Source organism: Esox lucius, chromosome 17 (assembly GCF_011004845.1).
Source record: "Esox lucius isolate fEsoLuc1 chromosome 17, fEsoLuc1.pri, whole genome shotgun sequence".
Classification (NCBI taxonomy): Eukaryota; Metazoa; Chordata; class Actinopteri; order Esociformes; family Esocidae; genus Esox; species Esox lucius.
The window spans coordinates 22,488,573-22,502,450 of record NC_047585.1 but is presented as its reverse complement, the minus strand read 5'-3'; the positions used below and the strand labels follow the sequence as shown (position 1 = coordinate 22,502,450).

At 43.7% G+C, this 13,878-nt stretch overlaps 1 protein-coding gene across 3 annotated transcripts in view; it reads left to right on the top strand.

Moving 5' to 3' along the window:
- The window catches only part of LOC105017294 (plexin-A2), a 63,718-nt gene extending 50,197 nt beyond the window's left edge, over positions 1–13,521 (top strand). Inside the window, exons 18-32 of one of the 3 annotated variants that reach the window (XM_020055344.3) lie at positions 402–641; positions 941–1,084; positions 2,946–3,180; positions 3,312–3,454; positions 3,592–3,860; positions 4,897–4,963; positions 5,332–5,478; positions 6,169–6,328; positions 6,450–6,553; positions 8,243–8,339; positions 8,467–8,663; positions 8,763–8,932; positions 9,031–9,243; positions 10,978–11,128; positions 11,452–13,521. In XM_020055344.3, coding sequence (XP_019910903.2) covers positions 402–641; positions 941–1,084; positions 2,946–3,180; positions 3,312–3,454; positions 3,592–3,860; positions 4,897–4,963; positions 5,332–5,478; positions 6,169–6,328; positions 6,450–6,553; positions 8,243–8,339; positions 8,467–8,663; positions 8,763–8,932; positions 9,031–9,243; positions 10,978–11,128; positions 11,452–11,547 — 2,433 coding nt within the window. In that variant the 3' untranslated portion in view covers positions 11,548–13,521. Of the gene's footprint in view, positions 1–401; positions 642–914; positions 1,085–2,945; positions 3,181–3,311; positions 3,455–3,591; positions 3,861–4,896; positions 4,964–5,331; positions 5,479–6,168; positions 6,329–6,449; positions 6,554–8,242; positions 8,340–8,466; positions 8,664–8,762; positions 8,933–9,030; positions 9,244–10,808; positions 10,949–10,977; positions 11,129–11,451 lie in introns of those variants that run through there. The other 2 variants (XM_020055345.2, XM_020055346.2) reach the window with 2 other exon arrangements.
- Positions 13,522–13,878: the final 357 nt, after the last annotated feature.

The window sequence follows — 13,878 nt, the reverse complement described above, 5'->3', positions numbered from 1 at the left end:
GCTTTATACTACTTAGATTTGGAGCTCAGATAATCAGCTACTGAAATACCTGCAATGCACTTGAATTGTGTCCATGAAAAGTACTTGAAATGATTACAGCTGATTTTCCTGCTCCAATATATCCATTCAATTATCTAAATTCTGATTTCTTTAGAGTTCTTGTGAGAGATTTTTGTTTTCAACTGAGTAAATTGATTAATAACCTTGCTTGTTGATGAAAACAACCCGATGTTGGCTTGAAATTTCCATATAAAACATTCCATTGTAAATTGTCAGTTTCTGATTTCAAAAACAGGATATAATATCATTAAGCATTTCAAATGGTTTCAAAGTTATTATTACATCAAATAAGTCTTGACAAGTATTCAACTGTCCTTGTCTGTCTTTGGATCTGTCTCCAGGTATGTAAGGTGCTCAACACCACCACGATAATCTGCTTTGCTCCCTCCCTGAAGGCAGAGAGCACACCAGAGCATGAGTCAGTAAAACATGTGGAGGAGTTTGGTTTTGTCTTCAACAACGTGCAGGGCCTGCTCAACTACAACAACACAAACTTCATCTACTACCCTGACCCTTACCTGGAGCCCCTCAGCCTGTCTGGAGTGTTGGAGCAGAAACCTGGCTCACCCATCATACTCAAGGTTGGATAGGCCAGCCCGGCCCAGGGAGGCTCAGCACTCTGTAACACTATATTTGGGGCCCAAGGGTAGCCTAGTGGTCGAGTGGCCAGTAAATGTAAGGTTGCTGGTTTTGATCCCAGAGACGGCAAAGTTCTGCTGTTTTTTTTTTGTCCTTTTTGTCCTTGAGCGAGTATTTTAACCGTAATTGCTCCCAGGTTGTTGATTCATTTTGTTTTTGTTCAAACAACTGTAAAAGAAGATAAAGATGATAAGTTATTTCTCCTGAGCTGACAGATGTGGGGTTTCCCTCCGTGTTGCAGGGGCGCAACCTGGTGCCCTCAGCATCTGGAGGGGCGAGGCTGAGCTACACCGTGCTGATTGGGGAAACAGCCTGCTCCCTCACCGTCTCCGACACACAGCTCCTCTGTGAGCCGCCCAACCTCACAGGCCAGCACAGGGTCCTGGTCAGTTTGTCTGTCTGTATGTTCAGCACCAATACAAATGTTTATTAATATCAAGTCAACACTGGTTACACTTGTCAGCGTTGGGCACAATGTTGACGCTGATGGAACATACTACACAACATACTGTCTTGTGTAACTTTACTATACAAGTGTGCTAGACTGATGGCTGGCCTGTTCCAAATTGCATGGACACACTGTTAATGGCTTGGAAGACAATGTTGGGCCTGAAATGGCTGTCTGACGGAGTGCCTGTTCAGAAGTGCATGGACTTATACCTCAGTGGTTGATGATCCCTGACAGAGGAAAATATATCTATTCAATAGAATTGATACAGAAAATATGTGTATTTCTAAATCTCAAAGTGTTGCATTAGTCATGAAAACAAATACACTTTATAGCTTTGGACAAAACCATTTTTGATGGCAAATTGGTTTCCCGATCAATTGTTTGCCTACTTTACCAATGTCATCTAAATTCCAGAACAATGAAGTTGGGGGTAATTTAAATTAAACATTAGAAGGTCTATGCAGTGCACCACGTAACTTTAAAAAAACATTGTTGCTGGCACAGCATTAAATGCTGAAGCTAGCTGGCTAGATAAATTCATTGTTGCATGGACCAAAATTGACCTATGTAGATTTGAAAAGTTATTATCAACACAAACCCGGCATAATAAAAACATTAGACAGATAGGAACAGCTGATGCATTTTTCTAAAGTAACATTTGTTTTGAGTTAGGCGACCAGTTTTGAGTGCACTGACAATATGGTCCATCAAGAAATCAGCTGTACACTCCATCTGATCACCCTGTCCTTCAGGCTGACCAGACATTTTTTGCCGACCCAAATTTTTCTTTAGCAGTTTGCCATGTGTCTGCTGTTGAGTGCTGACAGCACACACTGTGTGACTGTGACTGGGGTACTAAGAGAGGCAACTGTCCACGCCTCATCTTCCCACCAAATCGCCCAGACCAGTGTAATTCCTCACACAGAAACAAAACCAGGGTCTCATCTAATCCTTAAAGCATCTTGTTTTCTGATCCTTGCAAATTCATCATGGTTTTTGTGTACAAACTGTGTGAGAGAAATAATGCCCAGTGGTTTAGGGCCTAAGAGGCGTCGACACTATGGCCCCTTACATTTGATCAGCCGGTACGATCCCATTGGTTAAGTCAAATCACCCCGAAGCTGGCCCAGCAAACACTGTATCAGACAGCTTAGAACAGCTGAACCAAGGAGCCGTAGAAAAATAACTTGCCCCACAATGACAACCGGGTCAAGTGCAACCTGGGTTCTACTCTGACACCCTCACCCCTCCCTGTGGAATACACACTATGTGCTGGTTGCAGTAAAAGTATAAGGCGATGCTTAGCTTACTGCAGCATAAAACTCCACCGCTGTCAAGCCTTTGAATAATGCCCAGGACATATCCACCCCTCTAGTGGAGTGAGAACTGACACTGCTAGGCAACACTTGCGTTTCGCTGTTAGCTATCCCCCACAATCCAATGTGAGTGACAGTGCTTACAAAGCGCTGCAACAGACCTTTAAAGATGCAGTCCCGGATTTATAGCCACTAGTTGTAAAAGTGGTGCTGTTGAGCCAAAACTGTTCCCAGAGAATTGTGTCCTATGTGCTTATTTGTGCCCCATGTAGTCAAAACCTCTCATTTTCAAACTTGGAATGTAATTGTTAACAGAGTTAGTCTGAGACACATATAAACAATATATCACACATAGAGTTCAAACAAATTCACGAAAAGGAAACAAATGTTCAGTCAGTATATTCTCCCTACAGTTTTTCCTAGTCATTTTGCATTATGGCTTTTTGTACATGTGTTTAGGGTTTACTGTTTGCGCACAGGTCCATGTAGGTGGTCTGCACATGTCTCCTGGCACTGTGCACATCCGCTCAGAGAGCCTGCTCACCCTGCCAGCCATCATCAGCATCACGGCCGGGGGAGGCCTGCTGCTCATCATCGTCTTCATCGTCCTGGTGGCCTACAGGCGCAAGTCGCATGAAAACGATCTCACTCTCAAACGACTGCAGATGCAGATGGACAACCTGGAGTCCCGAGTGGCTCTGGAGTGCAAGGAGGGTCAGTCTAACCGACGAGTCTCATCAGACGATCATAACTGTTCCGACGAGACAGCAATATAATGCTAATGTCTCACAAGAACACCGGAAGTCCTTGAATCATTCACTCTCTTCCTCTGTGTTTGTGTCCAGCGTTCGCTGAGCTACAGACTGACATCAATGAGCTGACCAGTGACCTGGATAGGGCCGGGATCCCTCACCTGGACTACCGCACATATACCATGAGGGTCCTCTTCCCTGGCATTGATGACCATCCTGTGCTTAGGGAGCTGGAGGTAACCAACTGTTTCCACCATCACCCGCTCCTGATCCCTTACCATATACTGCAACTGAACATTTGCAGAACATCCAAATAAATACACCCTAGATATGTGATACACTGACAGCAACATTTAAATCTCGGTCTGTGTAGGTGTCGGGATGTGGGCAGCAGGACGTGGAGAAGGCCCTTAAGCAGTTCGCCCAGCTGGTGAATAACAAGGTGTTCCTGCTGACATTCATCCGGACCCTGGAGCTCCAGCGCTCCTTCTCCATGCGAGACCGCGGCTACGTGGCCTCACTTATCATGACGGCGCTGCAGGGTCGCCTGGAGTACGCCACTGACGTGCTCAAGCACCTCCTCTCTGACCTCATAGAGCGCAACCTGGAGAGCAAGAACCACCCTAAACTGCTGCTCCGCAGGTACACAAGCTAAGGCAAACGGGCCAAAGACAAGAGCTGTGAAAGTAGAGATAGTAAATGAGATCATTCTTCTTTTTTATTTGGTAGAAGTGTTTTTGCTTCATCATTATTGTATGTAGATTGAAAAACACATTTTCTGAAGGCACAGATTAGTTTTATATATATATGTACATACACACTAACACACAGCCAATAGTGAGGGAGCATCATTGTCAGTCTGACTCATCCTCTGTGTGTGCCACTCATAAATCATTTAGCTGTATAGTACCTCACATCTCCTCCCCTCCACATCTCTTTATTCCGCACATTATTTTCCCATGACTCGACTAAATCATTCATAGGATTTTCCGGGGGTCAGTCAGTCTGAGATATTCTACTCATTAAATATAGGGATGAGTTGACATGGCAGTCGGCAAGGAAAATCTTGTTAGCCCAAACATTCTGCACATTAAAAGACTCCCATATATAATGGAAAAGAGGCAATAGGAAAGATGTTACAGCAAGACACTAAGGTACAATGGGAAAGAGCATGAGAAAGAAGTAAGGAGGCTCCAACGCAGCTATAGAATTATCTCTAGAGGGCGGAGAAGGCCTAGTATTTAACAGTTTTATCTTTGATATTACTGTGTTTCATCGAATCAAATATACAAGTCAGTTTTAGTGTAATCTCCTGTGGGCAGACCAATTATGCAATATTCTACTGTGTTTCAGAGATTAGTTTAAGTGTGTCTAATTGGAGCATAATAAAGTACCTCATCTTGCACATAGAGTGTTTGATGAGGGGGGTGAGTGCTGCAGGAAAGGAAGGTGATCAGAACATAGCTATTGCACTGTTACTGCATGTACATTCTGTTCTATAGCAGCAGCACTTAAGTTCTGGTGTTAGTCATATAAGTGCAACATGTTACTTTACATCAACTAACCAGAATGGGTTGTTAACCATCCCTCCTAGGTATTCTCTGCACCTAAACAATCAGACCACTCTAAGTTCCAAAATCTTCTTCTAACAATGTTTCTGTATGTTCATTTCTTGCAGAACTGAGTCAGTTGCAGAGAAGATGTTGACAAATTGGTTTGCCTTCCTACTTCACAAATTCCTTAAGGTAACATTAATGACTTGGAAGAGCATTACTGCATATTGCCATTATATAAAGTATTACAGCAATCATCTACTGATTTCTATTACTTGTACACCAGATGGATATATATTTGCAGTGGGATGGTGTAATGATATGTGTTTTATGAACAAGGTAGAGCAGTAATGTTAACCTCAGGGATCATCGGGTCTCACTGTTCTCTTCATATCAAACAAAGAAATTCAAACAGCCTGGCCTTCATTGTGTTTGCGGACTCATGCTTTGCAGTCTGGGTCTCTGTCGAACAAGGGTGAGTAGCTCACTGGCATATCTCTCACCTCTGCCTCACTCCGTCAATCCTCCCCTTTGTTCCCACCTACCCTCCCTGGACAAAGGAGTGTGCTGGGGAGCCCCTCTTTATGCTCTACTGTGCCATAAAGCAGCAGATGGAGAAGGGCCCTATAGACTCCATCACTGGGGAGGCTCGCTACTCCCTCAGTGAAGACAAACTCATCCGCCAGCAGACTGAATACAAGACTCTGGTGAGTCACCGTGCCACACATGAGTATTTGTCTTACATGTCACACCTCAAAACCTACCAAAACCACATGTAATACGTTCATGCATAATGGAAAATTGTAATTTTAGTTACCGCCATGAAAGTGCCAGGCTTGCCTACACCACGGTTGTAAGGCAACATGCTGTGTGGGCCTCTTTAAAAATTAACTCATGATGCACTTATGCAAAAACTTTGAAGAATAGAGAATTTATTTGCTGGATAATAAAACATGCCAGAAGGATTAGACCAAAAATTGTACATGCTGTTCAGTGACAATCAGACAAGTGTTAAAAGAGATTGTCAATCCGAAACGACACAGTCACATATTCTTGCTTGGCCATTGTGGAAAATGGTCTGTACCTAAAGCAAAAGTTGAATGCGGCAGCAGAAGTGTGGCTCCTCCCCCAGGCATAAGCCTGCGAGCAGCCTGATGACAAGATCACACCTTTCTGAGCACCCTGACTGGGTGGTTGTGTCTCATTACCCGATAAATGCCCTGCTACAGCTGGCCACCCAGCATCCAGCTCAATGTGTGAAATTACATTTCTGGCTGAAGCTGCAAGAGAGATTGGAGACAGGGAGAGGATAGCCATTTCCATGCAGCCAGTAGGCCTATTTAAAGAGAAGGACAGCGGGTTGTAATGACCACTGTGTCTCTCTGCTGCCTCCTCAGACTCTGTGCTGTGTGAATCCAGACAATGAGAACAGCCCTGAGATCCCTGTCAAGGTGCTCAACTGTGACACCATCAATCAGGTGAAGGAGAAGATCCTGGATGCTGTCTGTAGGAACATGCACTTCTCCCAGAGGCCTCGGGCTGCCGAAATGGACCTGGGTAAGACAGGTTGTCTCTGCCCGGAATTAATGGATGACATACAACCTGGAGAGAGGTGATTGTTTACTGTAGGCTTGTATTGGACTCATAGATGCACCCGTGTGTTTATTTCCCCCATCAGAATGGCGCCAGGGGAGGACAGCACGTGTGGTCCTGCAGGATGAAGACATCACCACCAAGATCGAAGGCGACTGGAAGAGACTCAACACCCTCATGCACTATCAGGTCCATCCAGACACTCTTACTGTACATTTACATCAACATAAGTAGTAAATGTAGGGTATATTGTTTGGGCGGGGCTTCCAGATTGATTTGTAATTTTGGCGGGACATCTGGTTTGCTGTATAATTCGACTTCTGGAATGATGTATGCATGTCTTGTATAATGGAACTTCTGGAATGTTCCATTATACAGGACATCCTGTATAACTTCCTGTATAATGGAACTTCCTGTATAATGGAACTTCTGGAATGATGTATGCATGTCCTTTGACTTTGTAATTTATGATTGCATTCTTGTGTCCCTTTTCCACTTTGATGTTTTACAACGATTGTGACACAAATCACCAAAGTGACACAATATACCCTACATTTACTACTAACATAATTAACTGCTTACTGTATCTAGCCTAAAGACAGTATCTATCTGATGACAGTATGTACTTGCTGGCAGTATCTATCTGGTGACTGTATCTAACCTGAATACAGTATCTAACCTGAAGACAGTATCTACCTGCTGACAGAATATACATGCTGATATTATGTAGCCTGATGACAGTCTCTACCTGCTGACAGTATCTACATGCTGACAGTATCTAACCTGCTGAGACTATCTACCTGCTCACAGTATCTACCTGGTCACATTATCTACCTGCTCACATTATCTACCTGCTCAAAGTATCTACCTGCTCACAGTATCTAACCTGCTCACAGTATCTAACCTGCTCACAGTATCTAACCTGCTGACAGTATCTACCCTGCTGAACTTATTTAGCCTGCTGAACTTATCTAGCCTGATGACAGTATCTACCTGCTGACAGTATCTATCTGATGAAAGTATCGACCTGCTGAGAGTATCTACCTGCTCACAGTATCTAACCTGATGACAGTATCTACCTGTTGACAGTATCTACCTGATGACATTATCTACCTGATGACAGTATCTACCTGTTGACAGTATCTTTCTGCTGACAGTATCTAACCTGATGACAGTATCTAACATGATGACAGTATCTACCTGCTGACAGTATCTACCTGTTGACAGTATCTTTCTGCTGACAGTATCTAACCTGATGACAGTATCTACCTGCTGACAGTATCTACCTGCTAACAGTATCTATCTGCTGACAGTATCTAACCTGATGACATTATCTACCTGATGACAGTATCTACCTGTTGACAGTATCTTTCTGCTGACAGTATCTAACCTGATGACTGTATCTAGCCTGAAGACAGTATCTACCTGCTGACAGTATCTACCTGCTGACTGTATGCATCTGCTGACAGCCTCTAGCCTGTTGAAAGTTTGTAGCACTATGCAGACCAGTGCTAGGGTCAATTGGTGTCCGTGAAACTGGCCCTTGAAGAAATGTGTTTTTAATATGGTATTTAATTAGCTTTACTTCAAAAACCTAACACCCAAACAACAACAAAATCAGGGTTGTTCAACCTGCAACACACGCACACACACACTGCATGTAACAGAGACTGAAATGTTGTCATAGTCTTTTACCATATTAGCCCATATCTTCTGTTTGTTTTCACCTTCCGGCATTGAAAATGCATGTTTTATTTCATAGACTTATAGTCAATGTCATGTACCTGCAGAAATCTTTCTGACCCGATGATGCTCATTTAAGAGTGGGTTGGACTGATGAACTAATGAACCCTTGTGTTTTCTTCATGAATCCCGCAGGTGTCCGACCGCTGTGTGGTGGCCCTGGTGCCGAGACAACTGTCCTCCTACAGCCTGCCCTCCTCAGCCAGCTTCCCACGCAGCGTCAGCAGATATGGTCAGTTCAGCCTGACCGGGAGTCCATCATCGCCAAACCACCTATCTATTCACCAGTCTACCTGCCTTGACTGAGAGAACAATCATGTTCTCATTTGCCTGTTGTGACCCTCCGTCTTTCTCCGCAGATTTACCGTTCCGCACCTCCACCACAACCAGTCCCGACAGCCCTCACTCCCGGGTGCCCATGATCACCCCGGACATGGAAAGTGGTGTGAAGGTGTGGCATCTGGTCAAGAACCATGATCACGGGGACCAGAAGGAGGGCGAGCGTGGCTCCAAGATGGTGTCAGAGATCTACCTGACCAGGCTTCTGGCTACTAAGGTATTACCTCGTTCTCCCCCCAGAGCGTAGAGCAATCACAGATTGGGTATGCTCCAATGCCATGGATTCCTTTTGACACTGCTGTGGTGTTCTCTTCAGGGTACATTGCAGAAGTTTGTGGATGATCTGTTTGAAACCTTGTTCAGCACTGTGTGCCGAGGCAGTGCTCTTCCGCTCGCCATCAAGTACATGTTTGACTTCCTGGACGAGCAGGCTGATAAGCACGGCATCCACGACATGGACGTCCGCCACACATGGAAAAGTAACTGGTGAGGGATTGCAGATTTAATGTGCCAGCAGTGACTTCATGCCGATCGCCTCGATGTGGAGACTGTCAATGTTCTTTCTTCTCCTCTCTCTGTCCCAGTCTGCCTCTGCGCTTCTGGGTGAACGTGATCAAGAACCCCCAGTTTGTGTTTGACATCCATAAGAGCAGCATCACAGACGCCTGTCTGTCTGTGGTGGCTCAGACCTTCATGGACTCCTGCTCCACCTCTGAACACCGCCTGGGCAAGGACTCCCCCTCCACCAAGCTGCTTTACGCCAAGGACATCCCCCACTACAAGAGCTGGGTGGAGAGGTGTGTGTGTGTGTGTGTTAGTTACATCTTTAAACATTGATATGATGAATGAATAGATTCTCTTTATTATTCTTTTCCAATTGACTGAGGAAGACTGGATTCATATGGCACTTTTCCACCGCTTAGTACCAGCTCAACTCGGCTCTACACGCCTCGGCTCGGTTCTACAAGCCTCGACTCGGTTCTACACCTCTCGCCTCGGTTCTACACGCCTCGCCTCGGTTCTACACGCCTCGGTTCGTGTAGATAGTACCCTGAACCCGCCAACGTGACACACACTGGAACAACAATAATGGAGCACATCATACAAGTACACCTGATACCAGCAACAAATATTTCATTTGCCAACTAACATGAACCCAGGACTGAACAGAAAAATCTATTGAATCAACTCCATACATTTTATTTTAAATTGACAAGCTTTGAACCTAAAGTGGCAAATCAAAAGTAAACAAAATCTGGATAACATGTTCACAGACCCTGTTTGAAAAGCTGTGAAAAGGTATTAGAATAGAATTATCGCCGTGCAGTATAGAAGATGACATAACTGCAATGTTCTATTAGATTTAAGTGTATAAACTTAACAACTCGTCACCAACCTACATAACCCCTCCATCCTGATTACAAGGTATAAATAATTGCTTTATTAATTGCCAGCTATAATTCCATGCCGACTGACTCAAGAGTAGCCTACTGCACACAAGGCAGCGTTTATACCGGTGGTAGTGAGGAAGCACACGTCAGCAGTAACTTTGGTCTTAATACATTGCAAACTGCAAAAATAGTTATGAAGCTTGGTAGGCTGCTTGTTTGACTTCATATTACTACTATGACCAGTCCAATGTATGCCAGTTAGCCTATAGAAAAACCCAGAGGAGGAAAAAGACGAGGACCTTTTGTAGGCTACAAAAACGGCGTCTTTGCGGGTCTCTCACAGGGACGAGAGTTTATTTGAACGCCAGTTTGTAGGTCCAAACCGAGAGGAGTTTTGGGGAAATACAATTGAAATGATGAGGCTGTACCTATGCACTGGCACTGAAATGAACCCATTTCAATGCGAGGACTCCTGGGACAGGACACGCCGCTCTTGTCTCATAAAACCATCATTTGACACTGGACAGCTAACAGTAGAACAGCTTGTTTTGCTTGTCTTGTCCAATCAGAAGACATCCGTGTTTTCACATCACCTTTTGGTATCGCCTCAGCTTGCTTGGAACCTCGACAGAGCTGGTACTAAAAAAAGTTTCTGGTACCAGGTACTATCCTAACTTTTGGCCTGTGGAAAAGCAGAAAAGGCGAGGCGAGTAGAGCCGAGTTGAGCTGGTACCATGCAGTGGAAAAGGCACAATAGTTTACGGTCACACAGGAGCTGTCAAACACTGGCAAAGGGAAGACCTAGATAACTTCTCTAGACAGCACTAAAGCAGTATGCTTCTAAATATGAGTTATCTAAGCAAGCAACACTCTGTAGCACTATGTAATGAACCGAGGCCTTTAGCTCCCAAATCACAACCTTTCTGGAGACCTGTGGGCCGAGTGCTGATGACATTGTTCACTGCATGTAGGCTGATTGCATCCAGACTGCAGAGGAATCCCATGTGACACTTACGTGGCCACCTCCTGCAGATGTCAGCCAGGGCTGAACACAATCAGGTCTCAATGCGACCTTCGTATACTGATAGCTGAATGTACGTGTAACTTTCGAGTGTCGACGCAACCTCTGTCTCCCCCTAGGTACTATGCTGACATAAAGCGTCTGCCTGCCATCAGTGACCAGGACATGAATGCCTACCTGGCCGAGCAGGCCCGCCTTCACTCCAATGAGTTCAACGTGCTGAGTGCCCTGCATGAGATATACACCTACGTCAGCAAATACAGCCAAGAGGTAAGGCTGTTATCGCCGTTAATCGTCACTAAATGCATTCGTTGGCTAAGGTGGCATACACAAAAGGAGCCTCTAGATTCAAGGCAAGTTAAATTAGTAACAGGAGTGGATTGATATAACTTTCAACCAGGCGTCAATTAAACAAAAAGTCAGATCAATTGTCCACTTTTATTCCAAACCCTCGGGGAACAGGGGTTACTGAGCGCACAGTGGGTATTTAAGGTTAGCTGGTTTGCTCAGTAGCACTGTGTGTTTCCTGCCTGCTTTGCTGATTTCATTTCTTTGTGTGTTCATTTGTGTGTGTGTGTGTGTGTGTGTGTCAGATCATGGAGGCCCTGGAACAGGATGAGCAAGCCCAGAAGCAGCGGCTGTCCTACAAGGTGGAGCAGATCATTGCGGCCATGTCTGTGGAGAGCTGAGACAGAACAGTCAGACAGAACAGTCAGACAGAACAGTCAGACAGAACAGTCAGACAGAACAGTCAGACAGAACAGTCAGACAGACAGACAGACGGACAGACAGACGGATGTGCAACATACAAAGAAGGTCCTGGACACAGGCCACATGCTACCAGCAGAGCAGCCAACCCCAAAAGCAGCATGTGAAGGCAACTGAACTGTAGAATAATTCAGCCTGAGAACTCAACAAGAGCTACATAGACAATCAGACGGACCAGGCAGAGCTGCCCTCTCTCTGCCAAATGCAACAGAACTTCATGTGGAAGAAACGGCAAAAAATCGTATTGTTTTTAGACTAAATAAATATCTTTAATTATGGCTTAATGAGTCAACTGTACTTATCAAACACTTGGCCTCGGACAAGCATTTATCACAACAAGGAAACATTATGATGGCTTTATTAAGGTTACAATCTGAGAGGGGGAAATAACATTTTATCCTGAATCTTATCCAAGGTAGCAGAATATGTTTGTTCGTTTAACAATAGAACAAACTCTGAGAACCATATGTTCTAAACCCCAGTAAAGCAACCAAAATTCCAATGTTGCTTCATTTGGCATGGATTCAATCAAATATGCCCTAGCAATGTTTAAACAGTAACTCTGTTTATGGTCTTTGCAACACCTGGAAAATGGATGCATTGCAAGGGGAGGTAATCAGGTAAATAGAACACGTCTTGATAAAAAAAACACATTCCAAATATAAACATTTATTTTAAATTATGACCAGCTTGTTGACCTCAAAACCCTTGCCCTTTTGACCCTTCAGACTTTATAAAATGCCCTCTAGGCAAATGATACAGTTGCTGAACCACGTGATGGTTAGCTGAATGAGTGAAGTTTGTGGACCACGTACTGAATTTAACCAAGTATAGATCGGTTGTGATGCTATGTGGCCAAATGGTGCTCTGGGAATCAATCCATCGTGCTAGAAGATTAACCAGAACGAATTAGTCCTGACTGTGGAACAGATCAGTGTCCTCTTGGTTTCTGAGACGTCTCAGCCATGTTTAAGTTTAACGTGATCCTTGAATTACAGTAGATAGTCGTTGTGTGTTATATTTCCAAAGAATCTTCACACTTCAACATAGCCGACGTTAAAAGATTGAAACACAAGATACCTGTTACATCAGGTAGACTGTAGCACTCTTTTCAAAAAAATTTTGTACAGAGTTCAAGATGGCAGCTGTGTCACTGGTCCCAGGGTTCATTCACCATCTTGGTTGGAAGGACGGTCTGGTTGTTATCCACAGGATTGTTCTCCTTAAAGTATGCTAGTTTCGGTTTACTTCATGGTTGATCGAGCAATGTGAAAGGAAGTAGTTGGTTAGAGGTTTTTGATGGACACATCTTCCCATCTTCAACACTCCCAAGCCTGCTGGGAGTTGCCGCATTGGGGCAAGTCCATAATCACGAAGTGGATATCAAAAAACTGTGAGAAAAATTTGGGAAACATATTAAAATGTTTGCTGCTGCATTCATTGAGTGCCATCTTAAATATTATCATAATAAAACTGGGCTCTCCACAGGATAGCTTTAATTCAGGTTTTGTGTTTGCTATGCTTATTTCCATTGAAAACATGAAATTCAGTTTTGATGGTTTCTCTGTTACAAACTTTTGATAAGTTTATTGTCATTTTGGTGAACAGTGAGGGGAGCTCCACCAATTATATTATTTTTCATGTTGTAGTAAAAAAGATAAAGAGTTAACTAGCAAAGAGAAACAATGTCCTGTTTTGAATAAAAATATACATAGATAATATCTCACTCTTATACACTGTTTCATGTTTGTCATTTTGATGATAATTTATTACTGTTGCGTAATAAAATGTAGACATTTTAACATTTTACCTTTTTTTAACTACTGTGTATATTACTGTATAAATATTGTACATAAAAAACACTCCTATTTTGGAAGCAAAAGATTCACTTTGTACTGTTGCAATAAATTAAAAGTAAACTGATCAATATGCATACATTACGTCTGGATTCTATTTTTTGATTATGTTGTACTAGTAGCTTACAGAATAGCAATTTTTCAAGCCTGACACTGACTTGGCCGTCTTCCCATTCGTACAATAAACCAAACATGCAGTGAGTGATCTACTGAAGCATCTTCTGTTTCATTATTCATGGCCACTCTCTGTGCCCTTCTTACACCGTCTGGAGCCAGTGTCTGATGCTGTTTTAGGGTAGGCGATTCGTCTGCTGGTGTAGGAGGCATTAGACATCATCCAGCCCTGGAGCCTGTAGACTAGTCGTTCTTAAAAGGTTTTGTGCCAGGGATTGGCAA